At 43.7% G+C, this 20,269-nt stretch overlaps 1 protein-coding gene across 2 annotated transcripts; it reads right to left on the bottom strand.

Moving 5' to 3' along the window:
- Nucleotides 1–1,256: 1,256 nt before the first annotated feature.
- Nucleotides 1,257–17,615, bottom strand: LOC139556588 (E3 ubiquitin-protein ligase pellino homolog 2-like). 2 transcript variants are annotated; one of them, XM_071370721.1, is made up of 7 exons: nucleotides 17,041–17,615; nucleotides 9,086–9,215; nucleotides 8,811–8,912; nucleotides 7,769–7,966; nucleotides 7,329–7,514; nucleotides 6,916–7,121; nucleotides 1,257–6,672 (listed from the first exon to the last, which is right to left on the bottom strand). In XM_071370721.1, the coding sequence occupies exons 1-7, from the start codon at nucleotides 17,115–17,117 to the stop codon at nucleotides 6,255–6,257; spliced, it is 1,317 nt and encodes a 438-aa protein (XP_071226822.1). In that variant the 5' UTR covers nucleotides 17,118–17,615; the 3' UTR covers nucleotides 1,257–6,254. The 2 variants fall into 2 exon arrangements, with proteins under 2 accessions (XP_071226822.1, XP_071226823.1); XM_071370722.1 differs by having other exon boundaries at nucleotides 1,257–6,654; nucleotides 17,041–17,611.
- Nucleotides 17,616–20,269: the final 2,654 nt, after the last annotated feature.

The following is a 20,269-nucleotide window of genomic DNA, read 5'->3' as shown; positions in this document are numbered from 1 at the left end:
TGTTGTCGAGAGACAGTCCGATGCTGTTAAATTGGTGAGTAATATCCAGGCTAATAACAGGGCTGGTGTCTGTGCCGAAAGTAAAAGCTGCTAGCATCGGTTAAAAATGGCTAAGTAGCTTGTAGCTGGTAGCTTGTAGCTGGTTAGCTACTGGGGGTTCTTGAATGTGTTCCACAGTTCCAACGGTAAAAGCTGCTAGCATCGGTTAAAAATGGCTAAGTAGCTTGTAGCTGGTAGCTTGTAGCTGGTTAGCTACTGGGGGTTCGTGGATGTGTTCCAAAGATAAAAAATGATAGCGATTCCGTACCACATTGGGTGAGGTAGGTTACCGGAAGGTATAATCGAATTGAAAATCGAAAAGAGATAGAAAAAATAATAATAAATATATACAAGAAGTACGAAAAAATACAATGTGCACGAGAGCACTAAAAAATACACGTCTACACTGCTACGCCATCTTGGATGCACATCTGGGATGTGGAATTGGAGACAAGTGGGATGAGTGGGACGAGTTGCTAGGCGGGGGATAGAATGACGGTCAAATATAAAAGTAAAAAAGAAAGTAAAAAAAAAAGAAAATGTTAGTTGGAATGACACTGATGGGCAACGTTGTTACATCTAATGCCTGTTTGCCTTAGGCTGATGCCGTGCATGTGTTTTTACGTGTACACATGCATATACACACACTCACATTGAAAGGCACAGGCCTTGCTGTTATAATTTTTTGTTGTCCTTGATGTCTTTTGTTTTTGCATTCTTTTTCTCTTTTGTTCATTTTGTTGGTTGTTGATGCATTGAGGCAAGTGGGCTTGGGGGGTGGCACTTCGGGGTGTGGAATGGAATTATTTTATTCAAATTTTTTCTCGGGGGGGGTTCTTGGATGGTTGAGGGACAGCTCTCGGGGAACTGTGTGTGTGTGGGTGGGGGGGGGGGGGTCTTGGAGAGCTGGTGGCCTGGCGATTGGGAGCTTGGTTGGGCCTGGTTGCTTCTTTGGGTCGCTCTGAATGGGAGTCTGTTAGATGACAATGTAATGTAAATAAAAGTTGAGCGGCTTCACTAAAAGTAAATAGTATGTTTTAATATTCAATAAAAAAAATATTAAAATAAAGACAGTCTCGCTCCTCCCCATGTGAGAAGATACTAAAACAAAGAATGCTTTTCAAATGTGCTAAATAAATCAAATGAAAAGTAGTGGAAAACAGCTATTTCCAAACCTTCATCCCATCCCCTTCCAGCCAGTGAACAGACAAAGAGGCTAGTTTTAAAACAGGTTTATTGATGTGTGTACAGTGATTGTCTGTGCACCCCAGGATTACAGAAAGGTGAGAAACAATCAGCGTTTAGCGTTTTGGTCGCTCCAGAGGAATGTGATAGCTGTGAGGTTATCAGTACCTTTACAAGTCAGAGGTCAGCTGTGATGTGGGGGTCAACCGGATAAAAGAATGGTTTAAGTAGAAGTTCCTCTTAACCACAGATCTATAGTAGGATCAGATTACACTCACCCAATTCTAACCTTAACCATTAGACGGAATGAAACCATTCTGACTCTGAATCAGTGGTTAGGGGCAACTTCTACCGACTCAATGGGAGAATAAATTACAGGATAAAAACAAAACAGATAAAAGGTTCAAAACAACAAAGTATATAAAAAACTAAATGAGCCAAACAATTTCATTTCACCTGCTATATCATAATACATTTTAGAATTGGCATGTCCAATAGCAGGATCTCCCATGGACTGGACAAGTGGGGATTTTGGCTGTCGTAATGGGGTAGGTAACAGAAATGTTTCAAAAAACCCTATACTGTGTTTGAACCTGACTAGTTCCACCCCAACACGAGGGACCTGGCAACTGTACCACTAACCGTATATGGAGGAGTGCGTCGTCAAACTGATCTCAGACCTGCTCTGAGCTAATCTGGCCTGAGGTACTGAGGATTTGGGGAATACTGAAAGGTACTGTCCAGCTAGCACATTGTGGTTCCTTGGAAGTGTTGGCGAACAAAGTTTCTTGGTTATACATTGGTTGTGGAAACGAAGCCATACATTTCCTGACTGGTAAAACTGAGAAAAAAAATGTAATTTTCTGAGAACAGAAGTGAACATTTTGCCTGTTATGGGAACATTTATCTTTAGGTTGCCTAGGAGGACCCGAGAACATTTTACTCTGGTTCCTTGAAAGTTTTCCTGGGTGGTTTTATTAACGCTCCGACGATTATTTGGAGGTTTTTAAATAACTTCACTGAACGTTTCAGTAAGACTTTTAATAACAATGCTAGCTTATTTTTGGGCAAACTTTTTTGGAACTTCAAGCACAGCTAGGACACATGGAAATGGGGGTCCGTAGGCTTAATCATGGAAACTTTTTGTTGTGACACAACATCAGTGAGATTCAAACCTATCATTTTCTGTTGTGTATCCATGGAATTAGTCCACTGCGCCACCAGGATGGAGCTAACATGCCATGTTTTTTACGCATACAAAGCTTTTCGTTTTAGTCTATTCAAACAGACCCCATTTTAAAAGGAAACAAGCACTCATTATGATCAGGTGTGGCCAATTAGTGGGCGCAAACCAACACACCTGAACACACTAACAAGATAGAGGATAAGAGTTTTGTTGATGCTGAAAAGAGAATGTAAATGTTTTAGCCTCACATGCTAAAAGTTTTTAGTTTTTTATGGAAAGTTCATTCTTGGAACAATTTGAGAACATGCCTTAATAGAATCATTAGGAAATGTTATGCTGAAGCACCACATTTCCCACAGAAGAACGTTGTTTCTTAACGTTCTCTGAACTATTTGAGAACATGCTCAATGTCAAAAAAGTTGTAGAATATTCCTAGAGCATTACCAAAATTGAAATTACATGTAAACATATTTGAACAATTGGGAAACAGTTTATTTTCTTGCCATTTCATTACTTTAACAAAGTTTTTTTTGTCAAGTTCCTTAAATGTGCTGAGAATGTTCCAAAGCCAAGCAACTATCCTGCACCATTCCCAGGAGGTTGCATGCAAAATAACAATAGGACAACCACGCGCTCAGAAACATATGGTTCACAGAACGTTATGTGCTAGCTGGGTGAGGCCTATTAAGAGGTAACAATGTTACAGAATGGTTCAGATAGAAATTGACTTTAGAGCTGACATGACTCAATATTCTCCATGAGAGAAAATCATGTTGGTTCTAAAAAAACATTCTTATCCGAATGTTCTGTAACGATGCAACTCCTTAAATGCGGCCATGAAATGAATGACCATCTAAAATCTATTACTACTAGCTTACTGTAGCTCAGTGTCCTGTGCTACCCTCGGGGCAAACTCTGGGTATTCTAAACCTGAGCTAATAGACAATTGGTTTGGTGAAAACACCGGTACTGAGGAAGAGAAGGTTGCTCTAACTGAACTGGGGACTTGGAAGACCGCCTGAAGTGGTTTTATATTTACCCATTGGTAACATTACCCATTATATGAAATACAGCATGGCACTGTGTAGAGGCCTAATGGCTGTAAACCTGAAGTAGTTAATGCATCTGGGGCATAGAAATGTAAAATAGAGACATTCTCAGTTCTACTCCAAACATTTCTATCTGAACGTTCTGTAATGTTGCACCCTCCAGAATAAGAAATATTGCTCTCTCTGGCCCCTGAGTAGAAGCTTGAGTAGGCGTGTATATATCTTATATGTAAAATAACATGTTTAAATTGTAGATTTGTGTTGGACTGCTCATTTTGCTGACATTTCTTTTCATTTGAGGCATTTAGGGCTGTATAATTAACATGCCACACTGTGCACCATTAAGCACAAATGCAAGGTTTGGCAATCGACAGTGCAAGACGTGAGTGTATGTTTATGTTACATGTGTGGGTGTAACGTGTTCATCTTCCTGTAACAATTGGACTTGTTACTATTTTCTACATAGTGAAGGCGTCAAAACTATGAAATAACACATATGGAATCATGTAGTAACCAAAAAAGTGTTAAACAAATCAACATATATTTTATATTTGAGATTCTTCAAAGTAGCCACCCTTTGCCTTGATGACAGCTTTGCACACGCTTGGCATTCTCTCAACCAGCTTCAAGAGGTAGTCACCTGGAATGCCAGAGTTACTTTTGCTGCAGGGGATAAGATCATTAGAGTTACCAGCCTCAGAAATTGCAGCCCAAATAAATACTTCCTAGATTTCAAGTAACAGACACATCTCAACATCAACTGTTCAGATGAGACTGTGTGAATCAGGCCTTCATGGTCAAATTGCTGCAAAGAAACCACTACTAAAGGACAACAATAAGAAGAAGAGACTTGCTTTGGCCAAGAAACATGAGCAATGAACATTAGACCGGTGGAAATTTGTCTTTTGGTCCAAATTTGAGATTTGCTGGATAAGAACGTCTGCTAAATAACTTAAATGTAAAAAATTTAAAGGACACCAATAAGAAGAAGAGACCTGCTTGGGCAATGAAACACGAGCAATGGATATTAGACCGGTTGAAATTTGTCCTTCGGTTTGATGAGTCCAAATTTGAGATGTTTGGTTCCAACCAAACATCTCAACGCAGAGTAGGTGAACGGATGATCTCCATGTGTGGTTCCCACCGTGAAGCACGGAGGAGGTGGTGTGGGGGTGCTTTGCTGGTGACACTTAACCAGCATGGCTACCACAGCATTCTGCAGCAATACGCCATCCCACCTGGTTTACGCTTTGTGGGACTATCATTTGTTTTTCAACAGGACAACGACCCAACACACCTCCAGGCTGTGTAAGGACTATTTGACCAAGAAGGAGAGTGATGGAGTGCTGCATCAGATGACCTGACCTCAACCCAATTGAGATGGTTTGGGATGAGTTGGACCGCAGAGTGAAGGAAAAGCAGCCAACAAGTGCTCAGCATGTGGGAACTCCTTCAAGACTGTTGGAAAAGCATTCCAGGTGAAGCTGGTTGAGACAATGCCAAGGGTGGGCAAAGCTATCATCAAGGCAAAGGGTGGCTACCTTGAAGAATCTATATATAATACATTTTGATTTGTTTAACACTTTTTTTGGTTACTACATGACTCCATATGTGTTATTTTATAGTTTTGATGTCTTCACTATTATTCTACTATGTAGAAAATAGTAAAATATTAAGAAAAACCCTTGAATGAGTAGATGTGTCCAAACTTTCGACTGGTACTGTATATCACAACGTTCAGATAAAAGAAATAGTAGTAGCATAATATAGAGCAATTCAATACAAGCACCTGGGCAGGCTAAGCTAGTATAGCCTGAGTATTTGGCTACATTCATTGTCTGGCCAATTGTTTATGGTCGTGTAACGTGTGTGACACAGTGTTGGCAATTTTCTCACTCTCCTCGTTTCATCGAACACACATAAGTCATACACTTACAGAAAACGCGTACATTGAGAAATCACATTTAACTAAATACTCAAGATAGAAAAATAGTTGTATCTTAATAACACTCAACATCTAAATGAAATCCCACCCCAAACACCCCCCATTTTAATAAAATAGTTATATTTTCATTGAAAAAAAAATGTCTTATGAGGTTACTTTATGTCACGCTTTCTGACCTTTCTGCTATGTCTCATGACACGGACCCTGTCTGTCTGTTTGTTTGGTCACAAACCTGAGGTGTGGTCAAACTGCATTATGTTCACCAATATCACTTAACCGCTTCTCAAAATATTACAATGTTCTGTTTTCCGGATAATTCATATTTGTCAAAGGGAATATTCACTCAAACACTGAAGTAACATTACATTATTGGTTCAAAATTGGGCTGAGAGGAATTTGTCAGGAAACCAGCAATCATGAACATCCAGTGACTTCAACACACCTCAGGTTTAGCCCTTGAGCTGCAGACAACATTCAGCCATGTCTGAAGAGAGACAGAATTGGAGACATGGATGACTAGCCAAAAAACTAGCTCATCTAAAAACTATGCTTCGCTATAGTGGTGTTCTTATTGCTTTTGAAGGGAGATTCTGTTACGGCCAAATCTTACCTTGAGAGAAATGTGCCTAATGCAAACTACAGCACAGATCCTAAAATGACATTAACACATTATTACACAAATGTTTGAGGTACACACACTTGTCTAACATCACCATGGATGTAGTGTAAATTGGAGAAATATTTATATTAGTTATACACTATTATCTCAAGTTAGGATTGGGCCTTTGGTTTAGTGACTGTTGGTTCCACTGTTGCGTAGTAGTTGTGGAATGCATCCGTGGGGGCATGGCTAGTCGATGGGGCCCTGGAAGATGAGGCGTGTCCAGCCCTGTGGGGTGCTGCTGAGAGGGGCAGAGCAGAAGGGACAGGTGGGCCGGAAGGCGTGGGTCCCATGGGGCAGCGGGGTATCCGCCCAGTACTTGGCTGTCCTCTCTGAACACACGTGGCCGCAGGGTACAAACGCGTACGTAGGCGCTCCAGCATCCACGTACACGGCGGGCTCACACCCCAGCCACAGGGGCACGTAGGGCCCCACGCTCCTGCATAGAGGGCACTCCCGGCGGACTGTGGAGATCCCTCCTTCCCCCTCTCCTCCTCCCGCCTCCCGGCGCTCGGGGCGCTGGCCCCAGTCGTGGCGGCCGTGCACGTGTCCGCAGGTGAGGTAAACCCAGGGCTGGCGCTCCTCCAGACTGGGGAGAAAAGGAAAACTACTAGGTTTTACGATTTTCCTCAAACTCAAAGCACCATTTATTTTGTTGGTAGTAGTTGTATTGTAAAATAGTTTTTAAATAGACTACAAGGGATAAAAACGTAGTTGTAATCAAGGCATGTTTGTGTAGTTCTCAAGGTTGAATTTGCCCCGACCACTGTCCAAGTAGTTAGGGGCAACTCACGTATACTACCTCCTTGTGTTGTAGCTCCTTATGTGTCACTGTGTAGTAGCTACCCACCTGTGGCTGCGTGGCATGCTGGGGAATGCCAGGGTACTGAGGCCTACAGGACACTGTGGCCGGGCAGCGTTGAGCTCCTGTCGCAGTGCCTCCAGGTGGCGGAGGGTGGGAGCGTGGAGCAGGCCCTCTCCAGTACGCCACAGCAGAGTGGCTCCACACAGGTCCACCAGAGAACCATCCCGCAGGGCACTGCTCTCTCCCTCCGCCTACAGGCCAGGAGACACACACACAGGGAGGACATCAGACTACTACTGATACACACAAGTACATATGCACACAAAGAACAAAATCAGAGAAAATTATACGTTCACAAATACATACAGGTGTCTATTCCCTATATAGCACTACTTTTGACAAGGGCCCATAGGGAATAGGGTGCCCTGGTTGTGCCTCTTGTAGCCTACGGTACTGACCAGTTTGCCTCGGCTGGGTCCAGAGCGTGTCTCTCGGAGGGCGTAGACGTCCCCACAAACAGAAATCTCCCTCCACAGGCCCTGTCTGTTGTCCTCAGGGAAGCCCTCAGGGTGCATCACCAGCACCCCGTTGGTGGTCAAGCCATCCATGTGGCCGTCCGGGTTCTTCCACTTAGTGGCTTTCTCCTGGAAGAGGAGGAGGTGATGAAGAAGATGAATAAGAAAACCGAGAAAGAACCGAAGCTTGGTTACTCGCGTCTAGGATGGGTTGTGTTTAGTAGCCACCCAATGGGAGAAAACGTAGGTGGGTACTACCTGAACATGTCCTATAAGGACACACTGTTGTCTTCTGTTTGTGCCTAATGAAGTGTGACTTCTCCAACTCGTTTTCAACTGACATCCATTTAGAGCTCTCTACCGAGCCCGTGCTACACACTCACCCCTAGAAAGATGTTTTTGGAGGAGTCAAAGCCAGCGGCGTAGATGCGTGCGGTGTAGGGGGGGTTGCGTTCACACACCACCCTGCAGGCGAAGCGGGAGATGGTGCTGGGGGCCACCGAGGGGTCCTCGCACTCCTTCCCCTCTCCTGATGTGTCCATCACGACAAAGTCTATTGGACACTCTGTGGAGCGCCCAATCTGCAGGGGAAACGAGCGAGAGAGACAAACATTACATGGGATCTGTCTTGTGTTCAGAACAGGGTTCGATGGGAAAGTAATTTTAAAGGTCCTTTGCTCCACTTAAAGTAATATTTATGTCAGGCCATGATTCTGGTTTTATTGATAGATGTAATTGTGATGATTTGAGCTTTTCTTTAGCTTGTTAATTAGGCCAGGACTTGAGGGATCCTGCTGTGCTTATTACTTGCCACGGTTGTATCATTATTCACACAAAAATAGCAATAACATCTGGCTACATTTCATTTCAGACTGTGTGCAGTTACTCACGGTAAATGAACCACCTGTGATAACCCACTTAAGATACATTTCATAGTTCTACAACGCTCTCCGTGCTTTGAATGTATCCGGGGTCCTGTGCTAAACTGGCCACCAGACATCTACTTCAGAACTGATTGGATATTCATCCCGTTCCCCTGCTGTTGTGGAAGGTTGCTGGTGTGGTTCTACATACAATACAGTAGGGGTTTGGTGTCGGATTGGCTGATTTAATTATTATTTATTTCAGTGTGTCACACACACACGTATTACACGCCAAGCCCATATGTGGTGGAGAGTTTTCCCAGCATGTGAGCCAAAATAAAGCATCCGATACACAAACTCTGGAGGAGGGTGTATACACACAGCAAAAGCTTCCTAAAAGGGAAAAAGTGGTAGCAACACCTGGGTGTACAGTCGCTATCCTCTTTCTGCTCTTCCTGTTTTTGGAAGACAAAAAACTCAGTATTACCTAGTACCTAGATAAGCAGGCAGGCATTATTTTCGTGTTTAGCCGAAAGAAAAAAAGCATTGCTGTGGTGTTTACCTGAAACATGTCAGTGTCGTTGTCGTGGCAGTACTCCACCACCACAGTCTGGTTGCGGGACAGAGTGAAGGAGATGCTGTGCTGCCCCCTGCTGTGGACTGCCTGCAATCACAACACCACCACAGGAGAGGAGAGTTTAGGGTAGACCTCTACATCCTCATATTGCTGCGATATCCTCTCACACACACTCCGTTACTGTAGGCCTACCATGAGGACAGCATTTCCCACTATAGGAAGACTACGGTAACATCACATTCTCACGCACACACACACACCTTGCTGTCGTGTGGTGTGTTGAGGATGTGAACAGTGCTGGGTTTGACACCGTTGGCCTTGGTCCTCCGGTACAGAGCGAAGCGGCTCTTCCTCCTCGCCCGGTCTCCACTGGGCAGAGAGCCATTGTACCTAGAGAACGCAAACACATACAGAGATTATACATGAAATAAATTACATGCTAAATGTTTTGTTACTAAACTAAGTAATATGATCATTCCTTTGGATCTATGTATTTTTTTTTAATGAAATAAAAAGAACTGAGTGGCAGCCCACAGGTACAACGGGAATATACACTGTGGTCAGTTTATTTGCTACACCCATCTAGTACTTGGTCAAACCCCACCCCTTTGCCTCCAGAACAGCCTGAATTCTTCAGGGCATGGAAACCTTCCTCAATTGGTATCAAGGGCCCTAACACGCGCCAGGAAAACATTCCCACACCATTACACCACTGCCACCAGCCTGTACTGTTGACACCAGGCAGGTTGGGGCCATGGACTCATGCTGCTCACGCCAAATCCTGACTCAGCCATCAGCATGACGCAACAGGAACCGGGATTCGTCGGACCAGGCAATGTTTTTCCACTCCTCAATTGTCCAGAGTTGGTGATTGTGTGCCCACTGGAGCCGCTTCTTTTTGTTTTTAGCTGATAGGAGTGATCCTCTGCTGCAATAGCCCATCTGTGACAAGGACTGATCAGTTGTACATTCCGAGATGACATTCTGCACACCACTGTTGTACTGTGCCGTTATTTGCCTGTTTTTGGCTTGCCATTCTCCTTCGACCTCTAATAAACAAACAGTTTTCGTCCACAGGACTGCCACTGACTGGATGTTTTGTTTATCGCACCATTCTCGGTAAATCCTAGACAATGTCGTGCGTGAAAAGCCCAGGAGGCCGTTTCTGACATACTGGAACCACCGACGATTATACCATGCTCAAAGTCACTTAGGTCACTAATTTTGCCCATTCGTTCAATCGAACAGTAACTGAATTCCTCGATGCCGGTCTGCCTGCTTTAAATAACAAAATAAATAAATAAATAAAGAATACGCCATGTAGCCTATTCACCTCATTTGATCATTGGAGATATCGCAAATCCCTACACCCGTCGGTGTTGGTTTCTGTGGGCCTACTTTGCTACAGAATGAAACAGGCCAGCATTTATAAATGGATATCACCTCCACCACTCATTCCTCACAGACAACTAATGTACAACTACCCGCTCATAGATACGGATAAGTACCACTTGAGCCCGATTCACTGACAGGCCACTTGAAACCTCAGAATAGCGCGCTTACTGGGCGAACCCTCTTTACACTGAAACACCAATTAAACTGTATTCAGCAAATGCCTGAATAACAATGGTTGAATGAATATGGTGCTCTGAATACTTGTAGGTTCAACTCCTTCTTAACCTCTCCTCTGGGCACTTTTCTCTCTCTCTGTGTGTGTGTGTGTGTGTGTGTGTGTGTGTGTGTGTGTGTGTGTGTGTGTGTGTGTGTGTGTGTGTGTGTGTGTGTGTGTGTGTGTGTGTGTGTGTGTGTGTGTGTGTGTGTGTCAGCACCAAAAGAGACACGGAAGAGAAAAAGAGAAAGAATGAGCAAGCGTTAGCCTAAGTGGAACTGTGTGGTCATCTCAGCTGATTGTTCAAACCTAAACTCTTTCTTGTCCCGTCTCTAGCTTTCTGGGCAACTGAGTAGAGCTGCACTCCACTGTCACGCTAAGAGTTCACGATGAGGCCTGCTTTCAGCTAATCAGCTGGGCATGGTACCTATTAAACATTATTCAGATGATGCCCAGTGGACACAGAGCCCTTTGAGGGGACATCAACCCTGCTTTCAAATCAAATTATTCCTCTCCTCTCTCTAGCCCTTCCTCCCAGCCCTCCCCCTCTCCTCTTCTAACAAAGCTATGCCTCTCTATGCCAAGCTGCAGCTGCTCTTCCTGGACGATCAGCATCATTCCACAGTTCTAAACCAGACCTAAGCCAAGATCTTTCCCTTTCACAATGTTAGACCAGACAAGCCAAGATATTTCCCTTTCCACAGTGTTGGAACAGAGTGCAGTAGTGAGGCCCGGTCATGAGATCTAAGGAGAGGAGATCTGAAGGGAACCCACTGCTACCTGTACAATGACCCTGTGTCACATCAGGACAGAGCTGAACAGGCAGGGGGGGGGGGGGTGTAAGGTGAAAGAGGGCATAGAGGAGAGGTAGACCAGAAAGAAAGAGACAGGGCAGGGAGAGAGGGCAGAGAAATACAGAGAGAGAGGGCAGAGAGAAAGGGTGTAAACATGAGGGAGAGAGAGCAGGAGTAGAGCAGGGCAGAGGTCAGGAAGAGAGGGATACAGAAAGAGATGAGGGACGAAATGCAATGTGATGCGGGAAGCAGATGGACCAGAACTGGCCAGGATAAACACAGTAGGGTTTGGCGATATTACAATAGTATTGTCTATCAACAATGACTGACAGCCATGGTCGATGGTGACGACATCGTGATGTGACAGGCGATGGTTTGCCTATTTGAACTTGACTGGCGCTGCGCAGTAAAGAATGGAGTTGGCCAGTGGACGGCAGGGTAGCACACGTGTGACATTCCGAGTAATCTGCCTATTTCTTTCCATTTGCTATAGCCTATGTTATATAGGCCTACAGAACGCAAGAGAGGAATGTAGACTAGAGAATTCCACCAAAGCAGCGCAAAATGTCCAGTCAGAAAACATTGTTTCTCTCTTGCTCTCTCACACTCTGTCAGATGCATGTATATATACACTGCTCAAAAAAATAAAGGGAACACTAAAATAACACATCCTAGATCTGAATGAATGAAATATTCTTATTAAATACTTTTTTCTTTACATAGTTGAATGTGCTGACAACAAAATCACACAAAAATGATCAATGGAAATCAAATTTATCAACCCATGGAGGTCTGGATTTGGAGTCACACTCAAAATTAAAGTGGAAAACCACACTACAGGCTGATCCAACTTTGATGTAATGTCCTTAAAACAAGTCAAAATGAGGCTCAGTAGTGTGTGTGGCCTCCACGTGCCTGTATGACCTCCCTACAACGCCTGGGCATGCTCCTGATGAGGTGGCGGATGGTCTCCTGAGGGATCTCCTCCCAGACCTGGACTAAAGCATCCGCCAACTCCTGGACAGTCTGTGGTGCAACGTGGCGTTGGTGGATGGAGCGAGACATGATGTCCCAGATGTGCTCAATTGGATTCAGGTCTGGGGAACGGGCGGGCCAGTCCATAGCATCAATGCCTTCCTCTTGCAGGAACTGCTGACACACTCCAGCCACATGAGGTCTAGCATTGTCTTGCATTAGGAGGAACCTAGGACCAACCGCACCAGCATATGGTCTCACAAGGGGTCTGAGGATCTCATCTCGGTACCTAATGGCAGTCAGGCTACCTCTGGCGAGCACATGGAGGGCTGTGCGGCCCCCAAAGAAATGCCACCCCACACCATGACTGACCCACCGCCAAATCGGTCATGCTGGAGGATGTTGCAGGCAGCAGAACGTTCTCCACGGCGTCTCCAGACTCTGTCACGTCTGTCACATGTGCTCATGTGCTCAGTGTGAGCCTGCTTTCATCTGTGAAGAGCACAGGGCGCCAGTGGCGAATTTGCCAATCTTGGTGTTCTCTGGCAAATGCCAAACGTCCTGCACGGTGTTGGGCTGTAAGCACAACCCCCACCTGTGGACGTCGGGCCCCTCATACCACCCTCATGGAGTCTGTTTCTAACCGTTTGAGCAGACACATGCACATTTGTGGCCTGCTGGAGGTCATTTTGCAGGGCTCTGGCAGTGCTCCACCTGCTTCTCCTTGCACAAAGGCAGAGGTAACGGTCCTGCTGCTGGGTTGTTGCCCTCCTACGGCCTCCTCCACGTCTCCTGATGTACTGGCCTGTCTCCTGGTAGCGCCTCCATGCTCTGGACACTACGCTGACAGACACAGCAAACCTTCTTGCCACAGCTCGCATTGATGTGCCATCCTGGATGAGCTGCACTACCTGAGCCACTTGTGTGGGTTGTAGACTCCGTCTCATGCTACCACTAGAGTGAAAGCACCGCCAGCATTCAAAAGTGACCAAAACATCAGCCAGGAAGCATAGGAACTGAGAAGTGGTCTGTGGTCACCACCTGCAGAACCACTCCTTTATTGGGGGTGTCTTGCTAATTGCCTATAATTTCCACCTTTTGTCTATTCCATTTGCACAACAGCATGTGACATTTATTGTCAATCAGTGTTGCTTCCTAAGTGGACAGTTTGATTTCACAGAAGTGTGATTGACTTGGAGTTACATTGTGTTGTTTAAGTGTTCCCTTTATTTTTTTGAGCAGTGTATATATATAACAGACATTCCTTAACTATACCGATCAAAAATATAAATGCAACAATTTCAAAGATTTTACTGAGTTACAGTACATAGAAGGAAATCAGTCAATTGAAATAAATTCATTAGGCCCTAATCAGGTTTAATCAGCTTGTTGATATGCCACACCTGTCAAGATTATCTTGGTAAAGGAGAAATGCTCACTAACAGGGATGTAAACAAATTTGTGCACAAATTTGAGAGAAATGAGCATTTTTTTGTGAGTATAGAACATTTCTGGTATCTTTTATTTCAGCTCATGAAACATGGGACCAACAGCTGATATGTTGTGTTTATATTTTTGTTCAGTATTTGTTTGTCTAGCGGTTTCAAAAAACGTAGGCCATATTCCCTTGTCTCTCCATTCGATATGGAATATGACTTTGGGCTTTCATCGTTTTATGCATGCATGGTTTCTCTCCTGATCAAACAATATATTATTCTAACGGAGTTCCACCTCAAAAAGTTTTTGAATAGCCTACAAACGTATGGTAGCCAGGGCACTAATAATGAGAGAGAACAAACATTATCAATAGCCTGTAGAAAAATTGAATGACAAGTTTAAGCTTATTAAGAAAGAAGTGATCCATGCGGGGTGGAAAAATCCCTCCATGCGAGGTCAAAAACCTGTCCTCCTACTAACCCTATCATAAAAGCTTTAAGGCAAGTTAAAATTACAAACAGTAGCTTTTTTCCCTAATATTCTAATAGCCTAAGAAGGTGTTGTCCTAAAGTCTCTTCTTGCAAAAAGAACAACTACAAATGTTGGAGTCTATAAGCCTAGGCATAGGCTATTCTCAATCACAGCTTTATGAGAGATGGAACGAGGATGAGGCAACGTAATTATTATCCAGTTCTGAAGACTGTAGACTTGCTTATCCAGCCCATGAGTTATAACCTAATTCACTACGGTATGACAACTCGTTCCTTATTAGTTGACAGTCACTTTGCTGCATCATGTGCGCGAGACACACCTGTTCCATGCTGAATCTCCACCAGAAAGGAATGTTATCAAAAGTTTGCCTGCACTTAGCCTCTGCCCTGGCTTTCAGCAACATTATCTTTCATCATGATTCATCCAGTTGTAGCCCGCGATTTGGCGCTATTAAAATAAGGGCCGATAGGGAGCGATACCATCAAAAATCACAATGTTTTATGAGTACATAATCACAATAGGAAAAAGGTTGACATCGCCCAACAGCTGTACGCAGTATGAAATATTCACTTCCTCTGCCCCCTGACACCAGCCTTATTTTTGTGGAGGGCAGAGGTGCCATTAAGGACTGTTTCTCTCAGAGAGTCAGCAAACAGCACTGGGGGAGGAGTAAGACAGAGAAAGATAGAAAGTAGAGAAGGAGAAGTGGGCGCGAGAGAGAAGGGCAGGGGTGAGCTGCAGAGCCGGGCTGGGCCCTGGCTAGCACACAGAACCAGAGAGCCCACTCAGCCTAGTTTAACTAAGATAATGAATGACAGATAGCAGACAGGGACTCACTGCAGAACAATCACCACATCACATGCCCTGCACTGAGATACCGGCCGACCGAGCCTGCAGAACATTTGATGGTTAAGTTGGATCTGGCAAATCATGCCATCGCAGCATAAAAGGGAAAGGGGGATACCTAGTCAGTTGTACAACTGAATGCATTCAACTGAAATGGGTCTTCCGCATTTAACCCAACCCTTCTAAATCAGAGAGGTGCATGAGGCCGCCTTAATCGACATCCGCGTCATCGGCGCCCGGGGAACAGTGGGTTAACTGCCTTGCTCAGGGGCAGAACGAAAAGATTTTTACCTCGTCAGCTCTGGGATTCGATCCAGCAACCTTTCGGTTACCAGACCAACGCTAACATAGGCTAGTTATAGTCAAAACATACACGTCTGATAGCGACGAGGAGAGGGTTCTCTCAAGATCTCCTCAATGTTATACTGCAGTTGGAGAACTGGGAAGAACATTCAGCATTTCCTAGAACATCATTAGGTCTGTGTGTGAACAAAATCTCATGTAATGACTAAATCATTACAGTATAATTACAAAGGAAAGAGGGAGATACTAAAAGCATTTCTGCAGAGGACTGCGTGCTTTGTAGTGTCACGCATGGCTGTTTTGTCTCTGCCACTGTATGTCCTTTAGCTACAGGGGGCAGAATGCGGCTAATCAGTATTCAAGTGCAGCCCGACTCTATGCCCATGATGGTCAGCAGCATATGGACAGCATAGCCACGAGGGCTAGGTGGAGATTTGACCATACTGCTAACACATTACTATTACTACACTTGAGGTGTCAGTCAGAATTCCACTCTTCTTGCATATTTTTTTGCATGTTATTGAGACAGTACTGAAACAAGAGGGGGAGACAGTCAAGTGTGAAAATGGAGGATGCAGGGATTGGACCCCGGTCTCTGGTAGGGAGAAGCATAATGTGTTTAGAGCCGGGAGTGTTAACACAAGACTGTGGATAAACCATTAGCCCCTACCCTTATGTATTGTTGCTTGTGTAGGTCTGAGAGCATTGGAGGTACATGCAACATGCCAAGAAAATCCAGACAAGAGGTGGGCTAGCTATAATAACTATATTGCTCATATCTATCCAATATTTTCATATCTGTGCCCAAGTCAGGGCTAGGGGTTGATTTGGGATTGGTCAGTAGTCTAGTTCAAGAGGGGTGGAGAGAGGAAGAGTGGTGTCATGGAGTCACTGAATTCACAGGCCTGTATACAGGATGCTCTTGAAGCACAACGGAAGTTTGAGAATGAGAGAGTGCATGGGAAAGTAGTTGAGCCAAAGATCCTCAGGACTATAGACTGGGGCAGAGGTGGAAATGCTGAATGTCTGTCTCTCTTATGCACATCCTGTCTGGTATGTGTGGGGAAAATATGTTAGCCAACATGCAGGCACCATTTGTGAATGCTCCAATAGGCCTGCGTGTGGTTGTTGATTAATTCCCTAAGTGAACCACAAAAGTAGGCTAAGAATACACACATCAATTGTGGTGGGATATGCTAGGCTGTGTTTTACCGGTTGGTTTGGTTTCATCCAGTGTCCCACTTTCTGCGATCATCACAGCTCCAGAATAGTATGACATCATAGGTATTTTCAGCCTGAGCAATCGAGTGCTGATTTTACACCGACTCAGATCTTTATTGAAGAAAAAAGCCTACATCCTCCTTACTGATTTCAGTGTGGGTTTATGATGATGTGGCAGACTACTTATTATAACAATTATATTCGGGCGCTGTTACAAAGTAAGTGTATCAAATCAGTCCCCAGTGTTACAAAGTTACTGTAGCGTTACTATACTTGCGCTCGTTCTCGAGCAACTTCACAATAAATTTGTTGCGAAATATAAATAAGCTTACATTTTCTGTATAGCAATAAAGGATAACGTTTGTCTGTGTAGAACAAAACCAACCCGAACTCAATCGACTCACACGTCATCCTTTCAATTTTTTTCGTAGTAGGCGATCATAATAGTAGTAGCTGAATCGCGCTACCAAGACTATTAGCTCAGTTTCGATCCAGTGAGATCAACTACTATTTATCCGCCTAGCCTACTGTTACTCACCCCAATATGACCAACTCGCCGTATTTCACCGGGTCTTTAACGGGCACATCATCTTCGTCCTGGTTCGGCGAATTCATCAGACTGGCGCGAGCTTGGTCTTGTAAACGTTCGAGAGCGATAGTAGTGAAATAAAATCACAAATACACCCTTCAAACTACGTGGAAGTTTCTTGATTTTAATTCTATCCAAGTTTGATTAGAGGCAAGAGTTTCTTGAGAATTCTTGTTCTTCGTTTTATTGTTTTGATTCCGTGAGCGAGCATCTTTTGAAAATAATGTAGAAAAGCTACTAATTTAAGGCCCGCGCGACACAAAACTGTTCTGTAGCCGAGTGTACAAAAACAGCTCGCGGGCAGAGGGAGTCGACTGACCCATCTTTTGTAGGGGAGGACAATAAAACAAAAAACCCCAAAAGGAATAATACAGTCCCTATAAGATCACAATCAAAAATTTTTTCGTACGTATTGTTTTGAATCAGAAATACTGTGTCGGGATAATACTGAAATATCATTTTGTTCTTCCTGAAAATTCAATTCAGTGACCAAAAATCTCCCTTTGAAAACCTTTCAGATTGTCGAGGTCTTGATGAGAAGCTTGCAAGTAGTGACTATTATGTAAAATAAAAAAGCGGTTTCAAATTCTGGAGGAAATACACTCCCTTTGTAGTCCAGGCTCAGCATATTATATTTCACATTCTTGATTTACATTTTTTTGTAATTTTATAGAAGAGCTTGAAGAATTGTGCAATGTCTCTCTGGTGGCAGTCATTATAACGTGCCTACTACTTCTCTTGTTGACTGTTTAGATTTCATTTGGAAGTGGGTCAGACAGCCATTCTTTTATTTCAAAAAAGCCAATCCCAGCATATCGGTACACTCAGTCTCATTCCCATTGACATAGGTTGGGAAACAGGGATATTGGACATGTAATAGATTTTGAATTCAATAAAAAAAAATCAGTTACCCATTTTGTGGGTCAGTTCACCTGTGTGAAAACCTGTTCGCATTCAAAGTAAAAGGCCCCCATTGAAACTGATACAAACAGTGGAATAATGCCATATTTGGACTAGATCATGCTAAACAAGGTTGAAATGTTGTTATATAACTAAGAAATAAATATGACAATGAATTAATTTGATAATAAACAGTATATAAAATGTGAATTTATTAGACTGTATGTTTGCATTGAGGCATATACAGTGCATTCGGAAAGTATTCAGACCACTTGACTTTTTCCACATTTTGTTACGTTACAGCTAAAATTGACAAAATTATTTCCCCCCTCATCAATCTACACACAATACCTCATAATGACAAAGCAAAAACTGTTTTTTAGGAATGTTAGCAAATGTATATATAAAAAAATGGAAATATAACATTAACATAAGTATTCAGACCTTTTCCTTAGTACTTTGTTGAAGCACCTTTGGCAGTGATTACAGGCTTGAGTCTTCTTGGGTATGGCGCTACACGTTTGGCACACTTATATATAGGGAGATTCTCCCATTCTTCTCTGCAGATCCTCTCAAGCTCTGTCAGGTTGGATGGGGAGCGTTGATGCACAGCTATTTTCAGGTCTCTCCAGAGATGTTCGATCAGGTTCAAGTCCGGGCTCTAGCTGGGCCATTCAAGGACATTCAGAGACTTGTCCCGAAGCCACTCCTGCGTTGTCTTGGCTGTGTGCTTAGGGTCATTGTTCTGTTGGAAGGTGAACCTTCACCCAAGTCTGAGGTCCTGAGCGCTCTGTAGCAGGTTTTCATCAAGGATCTTTCTGTACTTTGCTCCGTTCATCTTTCCCTCGATCCAGTCTAGTCTCCCAGTCCCTGCCGCTGTAAAACATCCCCACACCATGATGCTGCCATCACCATGCTTCACCGTAGGGATGGTGCCAGGTTTCCTCCAGACGTGACGCTTGGCATTCAGGCCAAAGAGTTCAATCTTGGTTTCATCAGACCAGAGAATCTTGATTCTCATGTCTGAGAGTCTTTAGGTGCCTTTTGGCAAACTCCAAGCGGGTTGTAATGTGCCTTTTACTGAGGAGTGGATTCTGTCTGGCTACTCTACCATAAAGGCCTGATTGGTGGAGTGCTGAAGAGATGACTGTCCTTCTGGAAGTTTCTCCCATCTCCACAGAGGAACTCTGGAGCTCTGCCAGAGTGACCATAGGGTCCTGGTCACCTCCCTGACCAAGGCCCTTCTTCCCATTGCTAAGGTTGGCTTGGCGGCCAGTTCTAGGTAGAGTCTTGGTGGTTCCAAACTAATTTAATTTCAGAATGATGGAGGCCACTGTGTTCTTGGTGACTTTCAATGCTGCAGAAATGTTTTGATACCCTTCCCCAGATCTGTGTCTTGATACAATCCTGTCTCAGAGCTCTATGGCCAATTCCTTCGACCTCATGGCTTGGTTTTTGCTCTGACATGCACCGTCAACTGTGCTACCTTATATAGACAGGTGTGTGCCTTTCCAAATAATTTCCAATCAATTGAATTTACCACAGGTGGACTCCAATCAAGTTGTAGAAACATCTCAAGGATGATTAATGGAAACAGGATGCACCCGAGTTCAATTTCGAGTCTTATAGCAAAGGGTCTGAATACTTGTGTTTTTCTGTTAGTTTTTTTCTTCTAAAAACCTGTTTTCACATTGTCATTATGGGGTATAGTGTGTAGATTGATGAAAAAAAGTGTTATCCAATGTAACAAAATGTGGAAAAAGTCAAGGGGTCTGAGTACTTTCTGCATGCACTGTATATACAGTACCAGTCAAAAGTTTGTATGCACCTACTCATTCAAGTTTTTCTTTATTTTTACTATTTTCTACATTGTAGAAAAGCAGTGAAGACATCAAAACTATGAAATAACACATATGGAATCATTGGTAAACAAAAAAGTGTGAAACAAATCAAAATATATTTTAGATTTTAGATTCTTTAAAGTAGCCAACCTTTGCCTTGATGACAGCATTACACACGCTTGGAATTCTCTCAACCAGCTTCATGAGGAATGCTTTTCTAACAGTCTTGAAAGAGTTCCCAGATATGCTGAGCACTCGTTTTAATGCTTTTCCTTCACTCTGCGATCCAACTCATCCCAAACCATCTCAATTGGGCTGAGGTCAGGTGATTGTGGAGGCCAGGTCATCTGATGCAGCACTCCATCACCCTCCTTCTCGGTCAAATAGCTCTTACACAGCCTGGAGATGTGTTTTGGTCATTGTCCTGTTGAAAAACA

The sequence above is a fragment of the Salvelinus alpinus genome, chromosome 27, assembly GCF_045679555.1.
Source record: "Salvelinus alpinus chromosome 27, SLU_Salpinus.1, whole genome shotgun sequence".
Lineage (NCBI taxonomy): Eukaryota > Metazoa > Chordata > Actinopteri > Salmoniformes > Salmonidae > Salvelinus > Salvelinus alpinus.
This window is presented reverse-complemented; position numbering and strand designations above follow the sequence as displayed.

Coding starts and splice junctions, on each gene's coding strand:
- LOC139556588 (XM_071370721.1), bottom strand. CDS start 17,117: ATGAATTCGCCGAACCAGGACGAAGATGATGTGCCCGTTAAAGACCCG. Junction 9,216..17,040: donor GGCGAGTTGGTCATATTGGG/GTGAGTAACAGT, acceptor TGCGTTCTCTAG/GTACAATGGCTCTCTGCCCA. Junction 7,515..7,768: donor CCAAAAACATCTTTCTAGGG/GTGAGTGTGTAG, acceptor CTCCTCTTCCAG/GAGAAAGCCACTAAGTGGAA.